The sequence below is a fragment of the Palaemon carinicauda genome, chromosome 22 (genome assembly GCF_036898095.1).
Source record: "Palaemon carinicauda isolate YSFRI2023 chromosome 22, ASM3689809v2, whole genome shotgun sequence".
Classification (NCBI taxonomy): domain Eukaryota; kingdom Metazoa; phylum Arthropoda; class Malacostraca; order Decapoda; family Palaemonidae; genus Palaemon; species Palaemon carinicauda.
In genome coordinates this window covers 17,606,350-17,628,095 of record NC_090746.1, presented here as the reverse complement: position 1 = coordinate 17,628,095, position 21,746 = coordinate 17,606,350, and the positions used below count along the sequence as shown (strand labels likewise).

The 21,746-nt window shown below is 46.9% G+C and overlaps 1 protein-coding gene across 5 annotated transcripts in view; it reads left to right on the top strand.

Annotated features, from left to right (window-relative positions):
* Positions 1–21,746, top strand: part of Abcd3 (ATP binding cassette subfamily D member Pmp70) — a 367,264-nt gene that overhangs the window by 54,385 nt on the left and 291,133 nt on the right. For all 5 annotated transcript variants that reach the window (XM_068346001.1, XM_068346000.1, XM_068346002.1 and 2 more), the window contains exon 3: positions 10,053–10,119. In XM_068346001.1, coding sequence (XP_068202102.1) covers positions 10,053–10,119 — 67 coding nt within the window. The remainder of the gene's footprint in view (positions 1–10,052; positions 10,120–21,746) is intronic.

Below are 21,746 nucleotides of genomic sequence, written 5' to 3'. Positions count from 1 at the left end.
CAGTGAGATCCATGCCTTCAGTAGGAACATCGGCTTTTCCACAGATAAAGACACATGTTCACTTCAGCTTGGTTTCTTGGCCAAAAATGAACTGCCTTCTCGTCATTGGCCTAAGTCATTTGATATACCTTGCCTATCAGAGATCGTAGGCAACGAGCTTGAAAGAGTACTGTGTCCAGTTAGAGCTCTTAAGTTTTATTTAGCTCGTACCAAATCCTTACGAGGTGGATCTGAGGCCTTGTGGTGCTCAGTTAAGAAGCCATCATTGCCTATGTCTAAAAATGCTTTGTCGTATTTTATTAGATTTTTAATCCGAGAGGCTCATTCTCACTTGAGTGAAAAAGACCGTTGCTTGCTTAAGGTTAAGACGCACGAAGTAAGAGCTATAGCAACTTCCGTGGCCTTTAAGCAAAACAGATCTCTGTGAAGTATTATGGACGCGACCTTTTGGAGAAGCAAGTTGTTATTCACGTCATTTTACTTAAAAGATGTCCAGACTCTTTATGAGGACTGCTACACACTGGGTCCATTTGTTGCAGCGAGTGCAGTAGTGGGTTAGGGTTCTACCACTACATTCCCTTAATTCCAATATCCTTTTAATCTTCTCTTGAAATGTTTTTAATTGGGTTGTACGGAAGGCTAAGAAGCCTTTCGCATCCTTTTTGATTTGGCGGGTGGTCAAATGTCATTTCTTGAGAGCGCCCAGATTAAGGGTTTTGATGAGGTCCTGTTGTATGGGTTGTCGCCCTGGATACTTCAGCTCCTGGGAGTCTTTCAGCATCCTGAGAGGATGGCTGGGCTTCGTGAGGAAAGCGGACTAACAAGGCAGAGTAATCGTCAGAGTCAGCTTCCTTACCAGGTACCTATATTTATTTGGGTTTTGTTATGATATAACTGTCAAAAACTCTAAGCATATACGCCGTAAACTGTATTAATACTGGTCTCTACCCACCACCATGGGTGTGAATCAGCTATTATATATTCACCGGCTAAGTTTAATATTTAAAAATGATATTTTGATTATAAAATAAATTTTTTAATATACTTACCCGGTGAATATATAAATTAAAGGCCCCCCTTCCTCCCCGATAGAGACCCAGCGGAATGAGAAGAACTGGAGCTGTTTACATGTATATGCGGTATCTGGCCGATATTCGGCGCTGGTGGGGACACCCGCTACCTTCATGGCGATCGCTCGCGAGTTTTTGGGAATCTGTCGAGCCGTCGGAGACGTCAGCTATTATATATTCACCGGGTAAGTATATTCAAAAATTTATTTTATAATCAAAATATCATATTTGATTCCTCTTTAACCACCCTTCACTATCGTGAGACCAAAGGTCATAAGTGGCTTGGCTACATCATACAAAATGGTAGATCTTCATTCACCTGATATTTGTAAACTGCCTTGTTAACTTTTAATGGCAAGAGTCATCATCATCTAAATAAATGACTCATGTTTTTATAACAATGAAAATATCAATTATGTTTAAAACTTACCATTTTTATTACCATAAAAACTTGGTGTTATATGATATATTCCACCTCAGAGCAACTCCACTTTCTTGCCATTGGTGTTGCCAAAGAATTGGAAGGTCAGCGCCCAGGTGATTAGGATATTACCCTTTATAATAATAGTTTATGACTTCCAAGCTCTTTTTGTTCCGTAACCGAAATACAAACCACGCTATTTACATTGGGTTTACCTTTTAGCGCAGCTGAAATGACGAGCCAATAGTTTTAACGAGGGTTAATTACCCCCGCGCTAGTTAGCGGGGGGTAGGGGAAGGGTAGCTTGCTACCCCTCCCCCCCCACACACCGGTGACTTGCTTCACTTCACTTTTGGCTTGGCGATGAACAGACGTGTCTGTCCATCGTCCTCGTTGACAGCCTTTAATCTTTTTTCTGCTTTTTCTCTACAGCTTGTGTGTGTTTGAAGTTGACTACCTTTATCTTTGCTATGCGTACGTGCCCTGGTATTGCGGGCCGCCCTTGTGGGACCTTTATGTCGGCCTTGGATACGGATCCTCACACCCTTTGCCCTCAGTGTCGGGGCCGACGGTGTGACCAGGAAAACGTGTAGGGAGTGGTCTGCCTCCCAGTGGGAGAGGTTTGGCCGCCGGCGTAAGAAGTCCAAGAGAGACCATTCTCCTTCGGGGGTTGCCTTGAAGGAGGAAGGTTCTCGGGACTCTTCTTTCGCCGTCCAAACCTCCTTCGAAGCTCCCCCTCGTCCGGCTCCTAAGGAGAGTCCTAGTTCTGTTTCCCGACCTTGGGTGGGGGGAGAGGGCGTCGCCTCCCATAGCGGGGCGGTTCCCCCTCCTCCTCCGGGGGAGGTTATTGATAATTCATTGTCTAATGATGATCTTTTACAGATTTGGGCTTCCCTGGGGCTTAAGGGCTTGCCCTCCAGGGTTGCCCTGATTGACCTTGTCTCGTTGGGGGCTGCCGTTAAGCAGTCGCCGGCGGTAGCAGAGGTAGACCCGCTGTCTATCGTCGACGTCGTGGTGGCAGAGGCCTCCGACGGGGCGGGGCAATCCTCTGCAGGTGCAGTTGAGGATGTTGGTGCTGACGGCTCTCCTCCCCCTTCCGTACATCCTTCGAAGGGGGAAGTGAGTCCTATGGGCTCGTCTGCTGTCCAGCTTCCCTCTAAGGGGAGTGCCTTGACTGAGACTCCCCTTCGGAGGACTGATGGTCCTGATGATCTTCCCTGTGGCCGCCTTCGCCGTAAGGCTCACCGCCCGCTGCGTCGCAAGGGCCTCCCATCCCCTTATAAGGGGGTCAAGAGGCGCCTTTTTGGATCTTCTTCCTCCGAAGGGGACTCTCCTCGTCGTATTCAGCCTACAGCTCCTGCTCCTTTGGACCTCTCTGCGGACCGGTCTCCTACTCCTGCTAGAACTTCACCTTCTGGGGACCTCGTCACCCGACGGGCAACGGTCCCTTTGGGGCAAAGGGATTCTTCCCTTTCACGTGCAGCGTTAGCGCACAGGCGCTCTCCTGCTCGTCAATGCTCTCCTGCTCGTCAGCGCTCACCTGTTCGCCGGTGCTCTCCTGATGTTCGCCCTCCTCGTCAGCACTCTCCTGAGGACATCCTCCATCCTGTGGTTCCTGAAGAGCGCTTAGCGCGCCAGCTTTCCCCTGCTCACCCTTCTGCAGTGTTAGCGCACAGGCGCTCTCCTGCTCATCAGCGCTCTTCTGACCGTCAGCGCTCTCCCGTTCGTCAGCGCTTTTTGAGGATCATCACCCTCTTGCTCGCCAGCGCTCCCCTGTGGTCTCTGATCATCCTGCAGTCCCTGTTGGGCACCCTGTGCGCCATCAGTCTCCTAAGCTCTCTCGCGATCCTCATCTTGTGTCTACTCAACATTGTCCGCGTTTTCCAGCGTGTGTTTCTAAAGCACATGTTCGCCCACGCGCCTACGCTCTTCCTGTTCCTGTTCGTGAACGCGCCGCGCCAACTGCTCCTTCACAGGATCTCACGCGTTGCCCCCTTGCTCGCCAGCGATCACCTGCTCGCCAGCGATCACCTGCTCGCCAGCGTTCACAGACGATCCTAGTATCGCCTGCTCGTCGGCGTTCTCCTACGCGTCAACGATCACCTGATCATCGGCGATCTCCGGATCGCCCACGTGACTTACAGCCTGCGCGCACGCGGTCTCCAACGCGTCGTCGGCCAGAGATTCTGGAAGGACATGGTTCGCCCTCTGCTAGCTCGCCCTCTCGCGATCATTCACCTGCACGTCCTGCGCGCTATCGCTCACCAACGCGTCACCATGCGACAACGCGCCATCGCTCACCTGCGCGCCAGTGTTCGCCAGCTCACCACCGATCGCCTGCTCGCAATCGCTCTCCCTCGTGCTACAGGTCTCCTGACCTACGTCGCCAGCGATCTTCAGAGCGTTCTCACTCGCCCACGCGGCAACGCGTTCCCTCGCCATCGCGCCATCGCGCCAACACATTCGTTCGCCGACTCGGCCACGCGCTCGTTCGCCTGTACGCCCTCGTGCCCACCCGCCTGCGCGGCCGCGCGACTGCTCGCCTGCACGTCCGCGCGATCACTCGCCTGCGCGCTCGCGCGACCACTCGCCTGTGCGCTCGCGCGACCGCTCGCCTGCGCGCTTGCGCGACCGCTCGCCTGCACGCTCGCGCGACCGCTCGCCTGCGCGCTCGCGCGACCGCTCGCCTGCGCGCTCGCGCGACCGCTCGCCTGCACGCCCGCGCGACCATCGTTCGCGGCGAATTTCGCAGCCAGTGGTAGCAGCAGGAACGCGTGTTTCCAGACAGCGCTCTGGATCGCCTCCATCTAAACGCAGGACTGTTGTGCAGGACAGGGAAGACACTACGGTGAGGTTAGTGCGTCTTTCTTCCCCCCCCTTCTTTTCAGGCAGCTACTGTGGTATCCACTCCAAAGGATCGCCCGATCCCTTTCCCTCCAGCGAGGATTTCGGACTCTGTGTCCGTAGAGCAACAGACTTGGTTTGGTCCTCTGATGTGGGCGTTAGTGAGGGTAATGAAACCAGCACTCGCCGATCAGGGCAACAAACCAACGGCTGCCTGTCCTTCGCTGAAGAGAAAGAGAGGAGTGGACTTCGTGGTGACTTCCCCCAGGGCGAAGTTGGTTCCCAAGAGGTCTGTCGCGAAGGCCCCTTCTCCTGCTCGAGCGTTTTCTCCTTCTCCCATGAACGAGGCTTTTCCGTCCTCGGGTGAGTCCAGTGAAGCGGTAGTCTTCCCTTCAGCATCAAGGGGGGATCCTTCTCTTCATGGTAGAGAGTCGTCTCGTGCGGAAGGGGCTCTTCAAACCTCTTTGTTGGGATCCTGTATCCCTCCCAGGAAGGAATCCAAGGACTCCAAGACCGTCCCGAAATCATCTTCGAGGATTCGCCAGGAACCCGCGGCTCCCCGGGGGAACGTCCACGCTTCACCCCAGGAAGAGATTCCGGGGACAGGAGACTTAGCTGCCAGCCTGCAAGGAGGAGATCAGCAGGAATCCGAACATGCCTTCTGGCAGGTCCTGAGCCTGATAAGGCAACTTAACGGGCTTATGGACCCCGTGATCGCCCCCCGTGAAGGCAAGGACACTATCTTGGACGAAGTGTTTGACGTTCGGAAGGCCCCTAAGTCCAGTGCGGCTCTGCCCTGGTCTCGGGGTCTGAAGAGTGCCAGAGCCAGGGCCAACGCTCAGCTCGCGATTCTTGCCTCCTCCAGTCGTTTCTCTGCCGGGAACAAGCTCATCCCTCCTCCTCGTCTTCAGCAGAGGAGGTATTTTGAGATCTTGGGTGAGTCCAGCCTCACTCTTCCTCTCCATCACTCCGTGGAGGAGCTGGCGAAGGGAGTTCCCCTTGAGAAGCTCTCTGCCCGGCAGGTGTCGTTCTCGGCGGCAGAGATCCTTAGCCATGAAAAGGTCGCGAAGTGTGCCATGCAGGCCACTTCGTGGCTGGACTTTTGGCTAGGAACTCTGGGCATCCTATTGCGCTCCAAGGACTTGTCTAAGGAGACCAATAGGAAGGCCCTGGAGACCTTCTTACTCTCGGGCACCCGCTCCATCGAGTTTTTGCCGCACCAGGTCACCACCCTGTGGGCCAACTCGGTGTTGAAGCGGCGCGATGCTCTGACCGAGAGATTCCATCCGAAGGTCCCCGCCGTGGATGTGTGTAGGCTCAGACATGCTTCCCTTCTTGGGGAGAACCTGTTTGAGCTTCAGGACATGGAGCGAACGGCTGAGAGGTGGAGGAAATCCAGCACGGACTCCCTCCTCCATAGGGCCCTTACAGCTCGGCCCTATAAGCCTCCAGCTCCGCCGCAACAGCAGCAGCAGCCTCGTAAGGCTCCGAAGCAGGCACCGGCAGTTTAGAAAGTGGTGTCTAAGCCCCAGCCCTTTCCAGCCAAGGTTAAGAGGGGCGGCAAGTCCTCCAGGGGAGGCAAGACTCCTAGGGGCAGCGGCCGCGGCCGCAAGCCCTAGGGGTGGCAGTCCCCCTGCGTGTCCACCTGTGGGGGGATGCCTTCAGCGTTGCGTCCGCAGGTGGCAGCAACACGGGGCCGATGCTTGGACGGTCTCAGTGATCGGCCAAGGCTATCGCGTCCCGTTCACATCATCTCAACCTCCCCTGACAGCGAATCCAGTGTCGTTGAGCTCCTATGCCACGGGGTTGGCAAAGGGGCTGGCCCTTCGGGCCGAAGTCGAGACCATGCTAGAGAAGGGTGCTCTCCTAGAGGTTGTCGACGGCTCCCCAGGCTTCTTCAGTCGACTCTTTCTTGTAATGAAGGCATCTGGAGGCTGGAGACCTGTCATCGACCTCTCAGCTCTGAACGGGTTTGTCAGGCAAACCCGGTTCAGCATGGAGACAGCAGACACGGTCAGACTTGCGGTGAGACCACAAGACTTCATGTGCACACTGGATCTATGGGACGCGTACTTCCAGATCCCAATCCATCCGTCTTCCAGGAAGTACCTGAGATTCTGCCTAGACGACAATATCTACCAGTTCAAAGTGCTGTGTTTCGGTCTCTCCACAGCTCCTCAGGTGTTCACCAGAGTGTTCACCCTGATTTCATCTTGGGCGCACAGGAACGGTATTCGTCTCCTTCGTTATCTGGACGATTGGCTGATCCTAGCAGACTCGGAGTCGACCCTTCTTCGGCACCGAGACAGGCTTCTGGATCTTTGCCAGGATCTGGGGATCGTGGTAAACCTCGAGAAGTCCTCTCTGCAGCCGTCCCAACGACTGATTTATCTAGGCATGCTAATAGACACCAATCTCCACAAAGCCTTTCCATCAGACGACCGGATAGCAAGGCTGAGGAGGGTGGCGGAAACCTTCCTCAGGCGAGAAGAGCTCCCCGCCCAGTCGTGGTTGCGTCTCTTAGGTCACCTATCCTCCCTGGCTCGTCTGGTTCCAAACAGCCGCCTCAGGATGAGATCCGTACAGTGGCGGCTCAAGTCTCGGTGGAATCTAGGATCCGATTATCCGGACATTCTGATTCCGATGGGGTCTTTGGAACACACGGACTTGCGGTGGTGGCTGGTCGACGAGAACCTGCGGAAGGGAGTGTCTTTTCTCGTCCTCCCCCCGGAATTGACTCTGTTTTCGGACGCATCAAAAGAAGGGTGGGGGGCGCACGTTCTGAACCAGAGGGCCTCAGGCCTTTGGTCAGAATCAGAAAAGTGCCTACACATCAACCTGCTAGAATTGAAGGCCGTCTTTCTGGCTCTTCAGCAGTTCCAACGGTCCCTGGCGGGTCACTCCGTGGTGGTGATGAGCGACAACACCATGGTAGTGGCTTATATCAACAAGCAGGGAGGCACTTTTTCGCAGCAGCTATCCCATCTTGCAGTAGAGATTCTGAGGTGGACTGAAATCCACTCGATAACACTATCAGCTCGCTTCATTCCGGGCAAGAGGAATGTGCTCGCCGACAGTCTGAGCAGGGCCTCGCAGATAGTGAGTACCGAGTGGTCTTTGGATCCTCAGATAGCCAACAAAGTCCTGACTTTGTGGGGTTCCCCGACTGTGGACTTGTTCGTGACAGCGTTGAACTTCAAGCTGCCCCTGTACTGCTCCCCAGTCCCGGACCCCAAGGCACTCTGGAAAGATGCTTTCCAGCAACGGTGGGACAACATCGATGTTTACGCCTTCCCACCGTTCTGTCTGATGAGGAGGGTGCTCAACAGGACCAGACTATCGGTCAACTGTTCGATGACTCTGGTAGCTCCGCTATGGCATGGAATGGTTCCCGAACCTTTTGCAGCTCCTGACGGAGCTCCCGAGGGAACTTCCTCCATGACACGAGCTTCTCAGACAACCCCACTCCGGCGTCCCTCACAAGGCCGTGGCCTCGCTTCGGCTTCACGCCTGGAGACTATCCAGCGTCTCCTCATGGAGAGAGGCTTTTCGCAACAGGTTGCGGAGAGAATGTCTCGGCACCTGCGAAGGTCCTCTGAGGGAGTCTACCAAGCAAAGTGGAGAGTCTTTTGTGGTTAGTGTCGTGGGAGGGGTATCTCTCCACTCGATGCCACTATTCCAGCAATAGCGGACTTCCTCGTTTATCTGCGGGAAGAAATGCGCCTTTCTGTCTCGGCAGTGAAAGGCTATCGCTCAGCCTTAAGCTTGGCCTTCAGGCTGAAGGGCGTGGATATTTCTTCATCGCTAGAACTCTCTTTACTCATACGTAGCTATGAGCTTACCTGCCCCCAGTCTGAAGTGAGACCTCCTCCTTGGAACGTGGTTCGAGTCCTCAGGGCTCTTAAGAGACCTCCCTTCGAACCATTACGCCAGGCCTCCGATCGCCACCTGTCTTGGAAGACGGCTTTCCTACTCGCTTTGGCTTCGGCCAAGCGGGTTAGTGAACTTCATGGTCTCTCGTACGACATCGCCCATTCAAGGGGATGGGGGGAGGTAATGTTCAGGTTCGTCCCTGAGTTTGCTGCCAAGACTCAGAATCCTGGAGTGCCGGATCCTCGGTTCGACTCTTTCAGGATCGTGAGTCTCCATTCTATAACAAGCGACCCAGACCAACTGCTACTATGTCCAGTGAGGTGTCTGAGGCACTACTTGAAGAGAACGGCTGCAGTCCGTCCTCAGGTGCGAGCTTTGTTTGTGAGCACAGGCAGGACTAAGAGGAGGGTCACCAGGAACACCATCTCAGCTTGGATTCGAAGGGTTATCCACCATGCCTTGAATCCAGACCCTCCTCCGTCACGTTGCCCTAGGGCACATGATGTCAGGGGTGTTGCTACATCCCTGGCCTTCAAAAGAAACTTCTCTGTGACGCAGGTACTTCAAGCTGGGGTCTGGAAACGTCAGACGACCTTCACAGCCCACTACCTGCAAGACGTGACCCGCAGGAGCCTCGATACGTTTTCTATCGGCCCTGTGGTGGCTGCACAACAGCTGGTCTAACCTCAGGCTCCTTTTTGGACAAGTAGCAGTAGGTTTAGGGTGTTGTTACCCGGTCTTAGTCTGCGTGAATGAAAGAGTATGTCTGACCCTTACTTCTTTCTTCATTCTCCCCTCTCTTGGGGAAGCAGCATCCTGGTCCTCGCATAGCTGACCTCGACCTCTGCAGGTAACCCATGCTCCTTTGTGCTCCTAGTATTAAGCTTAATACTGTTGCGTCCCCCATACCCTGACGAGGTGGTATTGGGAACATCCTATCCTAGATTCCTATCTAAAGGTCCTCAAGGTGAACTTCATAGGACGAGTCACACTTTCCTCCACACACTGCTTATGTAGGCCACTCGTTCCTAGCAATGCTAGGAACTTGTGAGGTGCAGGGGCTCCTTTTCTCCAGTGCTGCTGCTCACTTAGGGATTGAGCCCCCGGGCAAGCCGAAGTCAGTAAGGCTGGGGATTTTCCACCCTTCCTAAGGGGTAAGTCACCCAATGTAAATAGTGTGGTTTGTATTTCGGTTACGGAACAAATGACAAATTCGAAGATAATTTGTATTTTTCCTAACCATACAAACCTTAGCTATTTACACATATGTGCCCGCCATCCCTGACCCCCAAGTCAATTCCTACCTCTAAGTGAAGTGAAGCAAGACACTGGTGTGTGTGTGTGTGTGGGGGGGGGGGGGGGGTAGCAAGCTACTGTTCCCCTACCCCCCGCTAACTAGCGCGGGGGTAATTAACCCTCGTTAAAACTATTGGCTCGTCATTTCAGCTGCGCTAAAAGGTAAACCCAATGTAAATAGCTAAGGTTTGTATGGTTAGGAAAAATACAAATTATCTTTGAATTTGTCATGTTTACAAGCTGTTCACAGCCATTCAAGCTTAGCAGGAAGTAAATATCTACATAAAAAACCCTGATTATTTCATGAGAAAAATTTACATTTTTTGATCTTTGGAGTGCTATTGTTAATTAAAGAACTGTTAAGAAAACATAATAAAAATATAAGCTATACTATAGTTTTGTTCTTACAATTAACTTGTGCACTGTACATAGTTTTGCATACACATTTTACATAAATTATTGTCTTATATAAGAGTAATTTTCTCTACAACTTGAGTGTTGAAATATATGTTTGCTGTGACTTATCCAATTTTTTTATTTCATGTCAGATTGTTACAAGATGAAGTAAAGTTTGTTACTCAGGAATCATCAGGAGCAAATAAAAAGAAAATTCAGGTAAGACACAAAATAATTTGCATATTCAGTTTATAATAAATTGCTGTACTTTACTTTTTGGGCTCAGGCCGTCGTCCTGATGGAAGGTTCCTAAAAGTAGCTTCCTAGGGTATATTTGACTAGAGTGATATTCCCAGAGAATTTACCTTTAGGTCTCCAGAATTCTAACTCCTGGCGCGAATATCCTTAAAATTTCTCTTAAGGATATCGCATAATATCAGGGGACGTATATCTTGATACGACACATAGCAATCTTCACCCCGAATAGCATTTTCGCTTCGAGGGGGAAAGTGGCAAAAATAGAAGGGGAGCCGTTATCAAGGTACCCTTCCTCCATTACTACTTTGAGTATCCAGATGGCGCTTTACGTTGCCGCCATGTTTATTCCTATAAGTGTAGCGCTACAGCTCGGTGATTTTCCCTATTGCTCTTTTGTGTATGCTCTACTTTTTTGATTTATCATGCAATATCCAGCCTCTTCTGCCTCTGGAAAGTTGAGTATTTGATCTTTACATTGTATAAATTTTAGCTCCTGCATCACAGTGAAATTAGGTTAATTTAAGTGAGAGAGCTTTGCCTGAACTGGAGGCATCATGGGCGCTGTCGTTCATTACGCATGAGTTATTTAGTTAGCCTGAACGACTTTCCCGGTATTAATAGCCTGAATATCCTGAAGCTATTTAGTCTTCATTGCTAGGAGTTAATTATATTATGCCGATTGTATTCGTGATAGTTTCGGCGATTTAGGTAACCGAACCTTGCTTGCGCTAGGCTTTCTAGCCTATGCGTTTGAGTTTACTTTCATGCATGATATAATAGACATTCCTAGTGTAATAACAATTAAATGAAGCTATTTAGGCAATTTATACGTGTAAGATACATTGATTACATATGTATATTCCTCTTCTGAGATCGTATACGAGAGAGTTTCGGCGATTAAGGTAGTCGATTCTCACCTGCCGCTAGGCTACTAGCCTAATGGCTTTAGTTACTTTCATACATGTTCCCCGGTTACCCTCGTGTATTGTTTTATCAATTCACGCGGAGATAGATATCTGCTAGAATTATTATATAAACCGATACTCGTCCCTCCTTCCCTCTGAGCGTAGCCTTAGGCTCCAACCCTATTTGGTCTTGCCTTGAGTAGACACTCATGCATGACTAGGCTAGGGTTTTCTGTCTCTTCCCTTGGCTGCAGATAGCAGGCTTTGGGTTTCGGTCAGAACCTCAGAGTATATGGTCTTTTGCCGGCAGCCGGCGGGCAGGGTGAATAGTTATTCCCCTGCCGTTCATAGGGGGCTAGACCTCCCTAGGCCGCACTTGAAGTGGTTGTATGATGCCGCCGCCTTCTCCCTGCGGTCTAGTAGACTAGTCCTGTGCTCGCAGACCCTAGGCTGAAGAATAGATATTCTCCTGCCGCCTAGGATGGCGCCGATACTGAAACAGGGTTTCTTAGGGGTGTGGTAGGACCGGCAACCCTGCCGGCTCCTTTCACACCTCATACAGGACCCTTTTCCCTCCCCCTCTGTCCTTTAGTGATGGCCTAGCCATCGCAACCCTTTGGCCGTCGTCCTACAATCTCACCGCTTGCCGGCAGGTTGTGAGGCCGGCCCGGGGCTCCTACATGCAGTGGCTTAGTCGCTCAACCTTCCCTTATGGACGCAAGGCTCCGGGAAAACCTGTGCCGGCTGGGCCGGCTGCCGGCGGGATACTCCTATACTGTAGAGTGTTCTTCAGTCCTCTCTTGGACTGCCATCCACATACCAGTGGCCGGCAGAGACCGGCAATGGTTTGTGTTTGGGTGGAAGCCTGAATGATACATTCTCCCCTTCCATTTGAACCCTCATTCTGGAGGAAGGCAGTAAGACTGAGTACTTACACCTTTATTTACTGTTAATACACATTTAATAAGGTACCCTTCACTCCTTGCTTTCTCTCGCTCTATCGGCTTGTGCCGCCGTGTACTAACCTAGCCGGCAGTTGCCGGCCGGGTTGATGCTGCCGGCCACTACCCCAGCTGGCAAGGCGCCAGCAGGACTGACCTGCTGGCCGGGTTGATCTGCTGGCCACTACTCCAGCCGGCAAGGCACGGGCTGGACCAGTGCGCTGGCAGGATTAGCCTGGCCGGCCCCGCCGTGCCGGCCGGGTTGATACTGCCGGCAAGACGCCGACTGGACTGTGCCGCCAGGTGCTAGCCATGCCGGCTAAAACTACAGTATATGATTATATAGTAGCCAGTATATTTGCAGTATAGATCATACTGCAGACAGAAAACTATATTATAAATTATACAGTAGTTATTTTCCAACATACCCTGTGTATCCATGCACAGTCTATTGTTGAGACCTATTAAACATGGAAAGAAAAGATTTCTTTCCACATACTGATAGATGATCAGTTACAATTTACCCTCATTATTAAAACCTTTGGAAAGTCAGTGTTAAGTTACACTTATCTATCCTTACAGGTTAGAATTCTTCCATTGGGTTTCCTGAATAGGAAAACTCTAGGTTTTAATTTTGGGGGAGGTCGCAGCAATTGGCTGGACAGGAAACACAAGTATGTCTCTTTCCTAATTCTTAGCTTGTCTATCCTAAGCTATATGCAATAAATATGCAAATATTAATAATAGTATTTATATAGTTTATCAGGTGAGATGAACTACCGCATACTCATATAGTTTTCCTCTCTTTACAGGAGGACCACCCTAAGTGCCTGAGAGTCTTTTGCAACGTGAGGAGCAAGGACTTCTGCGGCCATGTAGAGTGCAGGGTTCACTCTCTCTGCTCCATCTCCAAGGGACCTCTGAAGTACTGGGACCCCTAGGACTGCAATGTGTGCAAGGCCTTGGTTACCGAGGCTTTTGATGACCCCAAGACAGCGGAGTCAAGGGATGCAGCATGGAGTCAGCTGCGCAGATGGGTTCATGGCTTTCAGAAAAATGCCACGGGGCCTTTCCTTCCGAATGAACGGATTGCTGCCTATCTGTTCCCTAAGGCAACTGCGGATGCCGTTATACCACAGCCTCAACCTGAGATCCCTTGCGTCCAGATTTCCGTAGATACGGATGTCTCTGACGCGATGAAGAACATCCACCTAGATGAGAGGATGTCGGAGGTGTTTGAGGACACAGAGAAAGACCTTTTTGCGGAGGGTCTAGAAGAGGAGTCTACCCTGGCTCCCGAGACTGAAGAGGATGACGTCGAATCGGAGTCCGTTTCGTCGGTTCCGGCCCCAGAACCAGTACCCTCTACGTCTTCTGCTCCTCCATTGGACGACTTGGGTAAAGCTTTGGCTAGTCTCATGACGATGATGGAGAGTTTTCGTAAGCAGAACGAAGAAAGGGACGCTGAACTGAGGAGAAGGATGGACCATCTCGCATCGTCCCGTGGGTCTCAGAAGAGACTCAATGTGAAGGATCTTCCTTCTTGCTCCGAGGTGAACCCTTGGAGGCATGCAGAGTACATGCCAATTACTAATGGGAAGATCTTCATTTCAGAAAACCTGGAGGCTGTCCTCATAGAGGATGTTGACTTTTGGCCCAGCTTTGAGTCTTACCCAGACTGCTTCGTCCGCTTGAAGGCGGAACCTGTGTCCAAGGAGGAGACAGAACCAAGAGGTCATAGTTCTTGACCATGGTAAAGCTCAGGCTTTGTTGGCAAGTAGTCTGAAAGACAGGGGCTTCACTAATTCAAAAGTGCCAGCCCTTAGCAAGAAACACCCTTCTTTTCTTGCTCCAGCTAAACTAGCCTTTCCCTTTGCGGAAAAAGGGTTTAAGTTTATAGATGATTTTTCAGGGGGTGGGAACAGATTAATTTTTTTAGTTACCGTATATACTCGTGTAATGTTCGACTTCGTGTAATGTTCGACCCCCCTATTTTGCCTTCAAAATCATGAATTCATCATATACCTCATGTAATGTTCGAGTCTTGATTTTGGCAGTAGGCTAGAGGTCTTTTTATCTCCAGCATACCATAATTACCAACAAAGTAAGGGTTATGCCTAAGTGCGACAAACAAATGTATAAAACAAATCGGAACAACTAAATACTAACATCTGTTTACAATAACAATTGAGTATTCAGCGTACATTTTCTAGCGAACACTTTACTTGCAAACAGCCGATTATCATCACCGCCTAATAGCTTTCAAAAACAAGCAAACACTTCAAGTAGCAAACAAAATTAGTCATCGTTTTGAGTAACAAATTACCATTACCGGTATTTGCAGGTAATTACGGTGATTATAATTACCCGTTATGCTAATCATTTTTTTTCCTCACAATATATTTGAATAAGAATTTACTCATAACCCATCAAGATGTCTACCAAGAAATATAAAAAATTTACTGCAAAATTCAAGCTTCAAATTATTGCAGCCGCTGTCCGCTGAAACGACAAATAACGTTCAAGCCGTAAAAATGTTTGGAGTTACCGAAACTAGCGTTCGAACTTGGAGAAACAAAATGTGGATTCAATTAAGAAAAATTTTTGCGGTTTATTATTAATATCAATTAATATACAATACCAAGTAAAATAAAATGAGCCTTATTTTTTCATTAACCATATCACGTTATAACATACGCAACCCGACAGTTTGCTAGCTTCATACCTGCTGCGTTATGGTGAAGTCATTACTCCTAGCAGAAAAAAACTATTTATGATGGTTTAGGAAATAAAATCCATGCTAATAATATGTCTGGTGTTAAATGAACATGGTTAGTACTGTATATATAGGCCTAGCCTATGTTTACCTACCAGTAGGTAACCTTATATACGTGTAAGCATAGCCTACGATTACCTACCGGTAGGTAGCATAGCCTAGGGTAATTTTCGCGTAGGCCTAGCTTACGTTTACCCAAGGCCAATTCTATTGGCCTTGCGTTTACCTACCGGTAGGCCAGAAACTTTTACTTTTTCAAATATATATCTCGTGTAATGTTCGACCCTTACTTTTTTAACTGAAAAATAGGCCTTCAAAAATCGAACATTACACGAGTATATACGGTATTTTATAATTTATATGGAAAAAATTGATCGAGATACGAGCGAATTGACACACACACTATATATATATATATATATATATACATATACATATATACAGTGAACCCTCGTTTATCGCAGTAGATAGGTTCCAAACCCGGCCGCGATAGCTGAAAATCCGCGAAGTAGGGACACCATATTTACATATTTATTTAACATGTATATTCAGACTTTTAAAACCTTCCCTTTACGTAGTACTGTTAACAAACTACCCTTTAATGTACAGAACACTTAATGCATGTACTACAGTACCCTAAACTAAAACAGGCACAAATATTAAAATGTTAGAATATTAATGTAGTATAAAAAAATAAAGATTGTTACTGTACTCACCACGAAAGAAGTTGAAGAAAAACTTGAATGATGATGGCGATGAATTTGCTGCACAGTAGAAATGATGATGATGAAGCTGATGATGTGTTCTACTGTGCAGCCAATGATAGTATTTTACGTCTCTTCAGACGGAGGTGTCTTTTCCTGGGACACCTCTTCAACTTCTTCCTGGGACACTTCTTCAATTTCTTCCGAAGGCTTAGTAGCAGGAGGAACTGGCTCTTTTTTGCGAGGCTGGAAGAACATTGTGATCGGAAGTTGCTGCCGCTGCTTCTTTTTTCGCTCGAAGAGCATCCTGTAGGGAGTCATGTCTTCATCGATTTTGTTGCAGAATTGCATAGAACGAACCATATCCTCGTCCCACTCTTGCGACAATTCTCTCAACTCCTTCGCAAGGTTGCAGAGCTTGGCAAGCCATTCTAATGTTAAGCCCGTTTCTTCGACAATTTCTTGGGTCTCTTCCTGTGTTTCACTGTCTTCTTCACTGGCTGATTTCGTCAGGTCTTCGAGGTCTGCGTCAGTTAGCGGCTGGGAATGGCAGTCCAACAACTCGTCGACGTCTTCAGTCGTCATGTCGCCAAACCCGTCACCTCCAATTATCGCAGCCAACTGCACAGATTTCTGTATTGCAGAGCGTTGAATCTCAGCAGGTGTAAATCCCTCGTCATCGTAAACAATCTGGGGCCACAACTTCTTCCAGCTCGCATTAACAGTAGCAGATTTCATTTCTTTCAGTGCCTTCTGGATGTTCTGCAGGCACGTGGCTATTGTGTACTTCCACCAGTACGCCTTCAAATTGAATGTTTCATCCTCATCTTGGGCAGCATCCACACACGCAACGAGGTCCGCCAAGGTATTCTTCGTGTGGAGGGCCTTGAACGCCCTGATAACCCCCTGGTCCATCGGTTGAATTAATGACGTTGTGTTGGGTGGCAGGAACTCAACTTGAATGCCCTCATGCGACAGATCAGTTGCGTGTCCACCAGCGTTATCCATAAGGAGAAGGATCTTAAATAGCAAGCCCTTCTCTAAGAGATATTTACTGACTTGCGGGATAAAACACTGGTGGAACCAGTTGGAGGTCAGCGTCTTCGTAATCCATGCTTTTGGATTATGCATCCAGTACACGGGAAGGAGATTTTTATTTTTATTTTTCAAAGCGCGAGGGTTTTTCGATTTGTAAATAAGCCCCGGCTTTAGAAAAAATCCAGCAGCATTGCCACACATCACGAGGGTAACACGATCTTTGAATGCTTTAAAGCCAGAGATTTTGGCTTCTTTGAACAGGAAAGTTCGCGACGGCATTCTCTTCCAAAACAAGCCGGTCTCATCCATATTAAACACTTGTTCGGGCTTGTATCCACCTTCAGTGATAATGTTCTTAAATGTCTCATTCGCGTAAGTTTCAGCAGCGGTAGTGTCAGCGGAAGCAGCCTCGCCATGCAGGGAAACGCTTTTCAGGCCAAAGCGTTTCTGAAACTTTGCGAACCATCCTTTGCTGGCGGAAAAACGTTGTTTCTGAGGCTGGGAATCAGTGGATGTCCCTGCTTGAGGTTCATCTAGTACATCATCTTCGTCTTCTTCAGCATGGTCGCCATCGTCGTCTTTAGGTTCCTTTGCCGCAAAATTCTCATACAAACCCAAAGCCTTGGTTCGGATGGTGTTCGTATCCAAGGCTATGTTCTTCTTCCGGCAGTCGGCAATCCAGATTGCTAAAGCACCTTCCATACGGACGATCGTTTTATTACGAGCGGTAACAACTCGCTTCGCTGACCTACTAAAGGTGATGGCAGCCGTCTTTCTAATGTTCGCATCGTCCTTCTTAATGTAGCGAACGGTGGATTCGTTCACTCCAAAATGGCGGGCTGCGGCCGCGTAACTTCTGCCTTCTTTCAACATATCGAGAAGTGTCACCTGCTCAGCAATCGTCATCATTTTTCGGTGGCGTTTAGGCTCACTACCAGCCTTAGTAGAAGCAGAACGCTTGGGAGCCATTGAATGCTTGGGAGCCATTGAACGCTTGGGAGCCATTGTAGGGGTTAAACAAAGTTCAACAAAAAGTTCAACTTCAAACAGTCACGCACAGCACAGTTTAAAGTTACACTGTAACGTAGCAGCATCTACCCGGCGAGAGAGCGGCAAACAAAGTGACCGTGAGAAGATGCTACTGGTCAGAGAAAAGCCAAGCTGCTACAGATCGGAGAAGCGGTCAAAACACCAATCACAGGCTAGATTACAAAACTTGGGAGCTGATTCGTCATCTATCAGCACTGGAACCAATCACAGTCTGATTACATGCTACGTAGTAGTTACAAATTCAAATACAAGGTACTATATATGCTTTACGTACGCTATTTTATGCTTGTTTTGTTGTAGGATATGTACGCTTATTCGAGATGTGATTTTTGCAAGAAAGAATATTATTGGATGCAGTACTACATATACATACAAAAGATTCATGGAAAAGTAGCACATCCATTACATTTGTAGTAGTAGCCATCAGCAGCCTTACAAAATCCGCGATATATTTCTTTTATAATATATACATGCGTAATGAAAAAAGTCCGCGAAGTCGTGAATCCGCGATGGTTGAACCGCGAAGTAGTGAGGGCTCACTGTATATAACTATATATATATATATATATATACAGTATATATATATATATATACAGTATATATATATATATATATATATACAGTATATATATATATATATATATATGTATATATGTATATATGTATATATGTATATACAGTGAACCCTCGCTACTTCGCGGTTCGACCATCGCGGATTCACCACTTTGCGGATTTTTTTCATAACCCATGTATATACATATATCGCGGATTTTCCGGAAATATCGAAAATACCGCGATGTGACCGATGGTGCGAGATTGGAGAAAGTAAGGAAAATTGAATCATGATCGATTTTCAATATAAATGAAACTTTGAGGAGCAACAAAGATATCATTTGTTAGAGAGATAGAGAGAGGTAAGGAATGGGAGGTAGTGAAAAGTAGCCCAGAGAGAGAGAGAGAGAGAGAGAGAGAGAGAGAGAGAGAGGTAGAAGAGAGAGAGAGAGAGAGAGAGAGAGAGAGAGAGTGAGGAGTGAGAGTGAGAGAGAGAGAGATAGAGGGGGGTTTTAAATGTAATAACCAAAAAAATATGATAGGTTATAACACATTGGTGCTTATGTAATATCAACTGTATACTGTAGACGGTTTGAATAAGTTAAGAAATGGTATAAATGATACTTTGTTAGTGTATTCGTACACACTCAAGAGCGGCAGCTAGATGACAGCTGATCTAATCACAGCCAAAAGTAAAACAAAAAGAAGTCAACAATACTCGATTTTTAAAACACACCCGAAATTTAAAAACAAAAGTACATGCTTTCTTAATGTGCAATTAACTATTTAAAGAGTGGCAATTTTCTAGAATAAAATGATATTTCCCAAAAAATAGTGGTTTGCTGATGAAATCGGATGCCCTATTTTTAGCTATGATTGAAATGGATGTAGACTCGGCCTAATTTTTTAGTTTCGTATTTAATTGACACTAAGAAAACTAATTTTAGTTTCTTCATCTAAATGTAAGTATTGTATAACACGAAGAGAGAGAGAGAGAGAGAGAGAGAGAGAGAGAGAGAGAGAATGAATCAGCTGTTGTAATCAAATGGCGTGTTTTTGTTTCGTGAGAATTTCATCACCCCGACTATAACAACAACATACTGTACTGAACTTTACAGTATTATACAGACTACTGTAATATGATAAAGTAAAATATTTGTAATCTATTTTATATGAAATGGGGCTTTTTTTTGTTTGTTTAAAATTTACATTTACGTATGTAAAACAACTCTCTCTCTCTCTCTCTCTCTCTCTCTCTCTCTCTCGTAGATTGTTTTCCTGCTTTGCTACGTATGTATGATTTTATATAGATACGGTAAATAATATTTGTAATAACATATTTTATAAAAGCTTTTACTGCAATATCATTATTTATCACTTTCATCATGGCGTTAAATTCCTTAGTTTGTTAACTGAACGTACGTTATGACGCCGTCGTTTCAGGCGGGGTCATAAAGAAAAACATTTCATTTGGAAGTCCTAAGAAAAATTAAGTAAAACATTAGTAATAACCAAATCAACATACTGTATTGAATAATCAATATAATTTATGCAAAAACTAACCTATACACAGATGTGTATATGCGTTTGTTTCTTCATTATAATCAGAGATAAACGTAAACAAAACATTGGTTGCCATTTTTTATCGTGCTTTTTAGGTGTTTAGGAAACGCATGATATAAAATCGCCTTTAATATTTGTGCCTGTTTTAGTTTAGGGTGCTGTAGTACATGCATTAAGTGTTCTGTACATTAAAGGGTGGTTTGTTAACAGTACTACGTACAAGGGAAGGTTTTAAAAGTCCGAATATACATGATAAATAAATAGGTAAATATAATGTCACTACTTCGCGGAATTTCACCTATCGCGGCCGGGTCTGGAACCTATCTACCGCGATAAACGAGGGTTCACTGTATGTATACATGTATATATGTATATATGTATATATGTATATATATATATATATATATATACATAACGGATTTTGTGCGAAGCGAAAAATCTATTTTAGGGTGAGATGGCCATGTCGTCTTGATGGAAGATTCCTAATGGTAGCTTCCTAAGGGATATATGTACTACAGTGATATTCCCAGAGAATTTACCTTTAGGTCTCCAGAATTCTAACTCCTGGCGCGAATATCCTTAAAATTTCTCCTAAGGATATCGCATAATATCAAGGGACGTATACTTGAAACGCCACATGGCAATCTTCACCCCGAATAGCTTTTACGCTTCGAGGGGGAAAGTGGCAAATTTAGAAGGGGAGCTGTAACAAGGTTCCCCTACCTCCCATACTGCTATTGAATATCAATATGGCGGCATATCCAAGATGGCGGACATTCCGTGTAGTTTTGAGCATGGTGCTACAGATACAGTACTTTGGGAGGGATTCTGCAAAAGGCCTTTTCTATAGAAAAGGAGGGTGGGTCCATCAGGACGACATGGCCATCTCACCCAAAAATGGGCTCAGCCATGTCGTCCTGATGGAAGCGTACCAGAGCATTAATGTATCTATGGATTTTCATCAGTGCCTTAACCTTGGAACAATTTTTCTATGGTCATCTGGACCATTTGAGACAAATGACGTTACCATTATCCGTCATTATCACTAATCATAAACAATGTTAGTGCTTCCTGCCCCCTACAGGGAAGAGTCATACTAGACAGTAGAAAAAGGTCCTCAAGGTTAGCATATATTGTATGAACAAACATGAGTATTCACTGAGTATACAAACGGTCTCACGGTTTGTATATATTGTCGGAACAATACTGTATCAGTGTCCATTATATCTATTGTTTGTAAGCATACAATGATATGAGGTTTACTTACATGAGTAAGTCAAAGAACTCTGGCATCTTAAATATGCAAATTTGTGGGAGAATTAGGACGCAATTACATTCTAATAGTTATTTATTTCTAATAAATGACTAATTTTATGAATAGAACTTACCTGGCAGTTATATATACATAGCTAATTATCTCTATTTCGGCAGAATTTTTCTAAAACTAGGCAACCGCCTTGTGGTGGTTGGGTGGTAACACCCGTTAAAGGGTGGTAGGAGGAATCATTCCCGTTTTCTGTTCTTCAGTTCATCTCTGCCGGCCGGATCGACAACACGTTGGTCCGTCATTAAGAGTTTTTCTTCGCTTTCCCTGCTCGGTGTACCAGTCTGCTTTTTTGGTGAAGTACTCTGATTTGGGGTTTTGGCGATCGTTGTATTTTGTTTTCTCTTAGCTTTTTTTGCTGTTTTTCATTATGAGTGAAAAGAGTCATTACCGTATCTGTGCAAATGAGGAATGTAAGGTGAGACCACCGAAAATGGCGGTAGACCCTCACACCGTTTGTTCTAATTGTAGGGGTTTTGTTTGTGCCCTTGATAATAGGTGTGGGGAATGTAAGGTTTTGGATGAGAAAGATTGGTTAATTATGAAGCGCTATGTGCGTAAGCTAGAGCTCGATAGAGTTAGGAGAGCTTCTAGGTCTAAGTCTAAGTCTGTTAGTGGTAAGGAAGACGAACTTAGCGTAGATTTATCTATTGATCCTATTATTGATTCCTCTTTGGAAGTTGATCCTTCCCTTGAGGTAGTAACTCCTGCACCTCCTACAGGTTCCGTATCTAC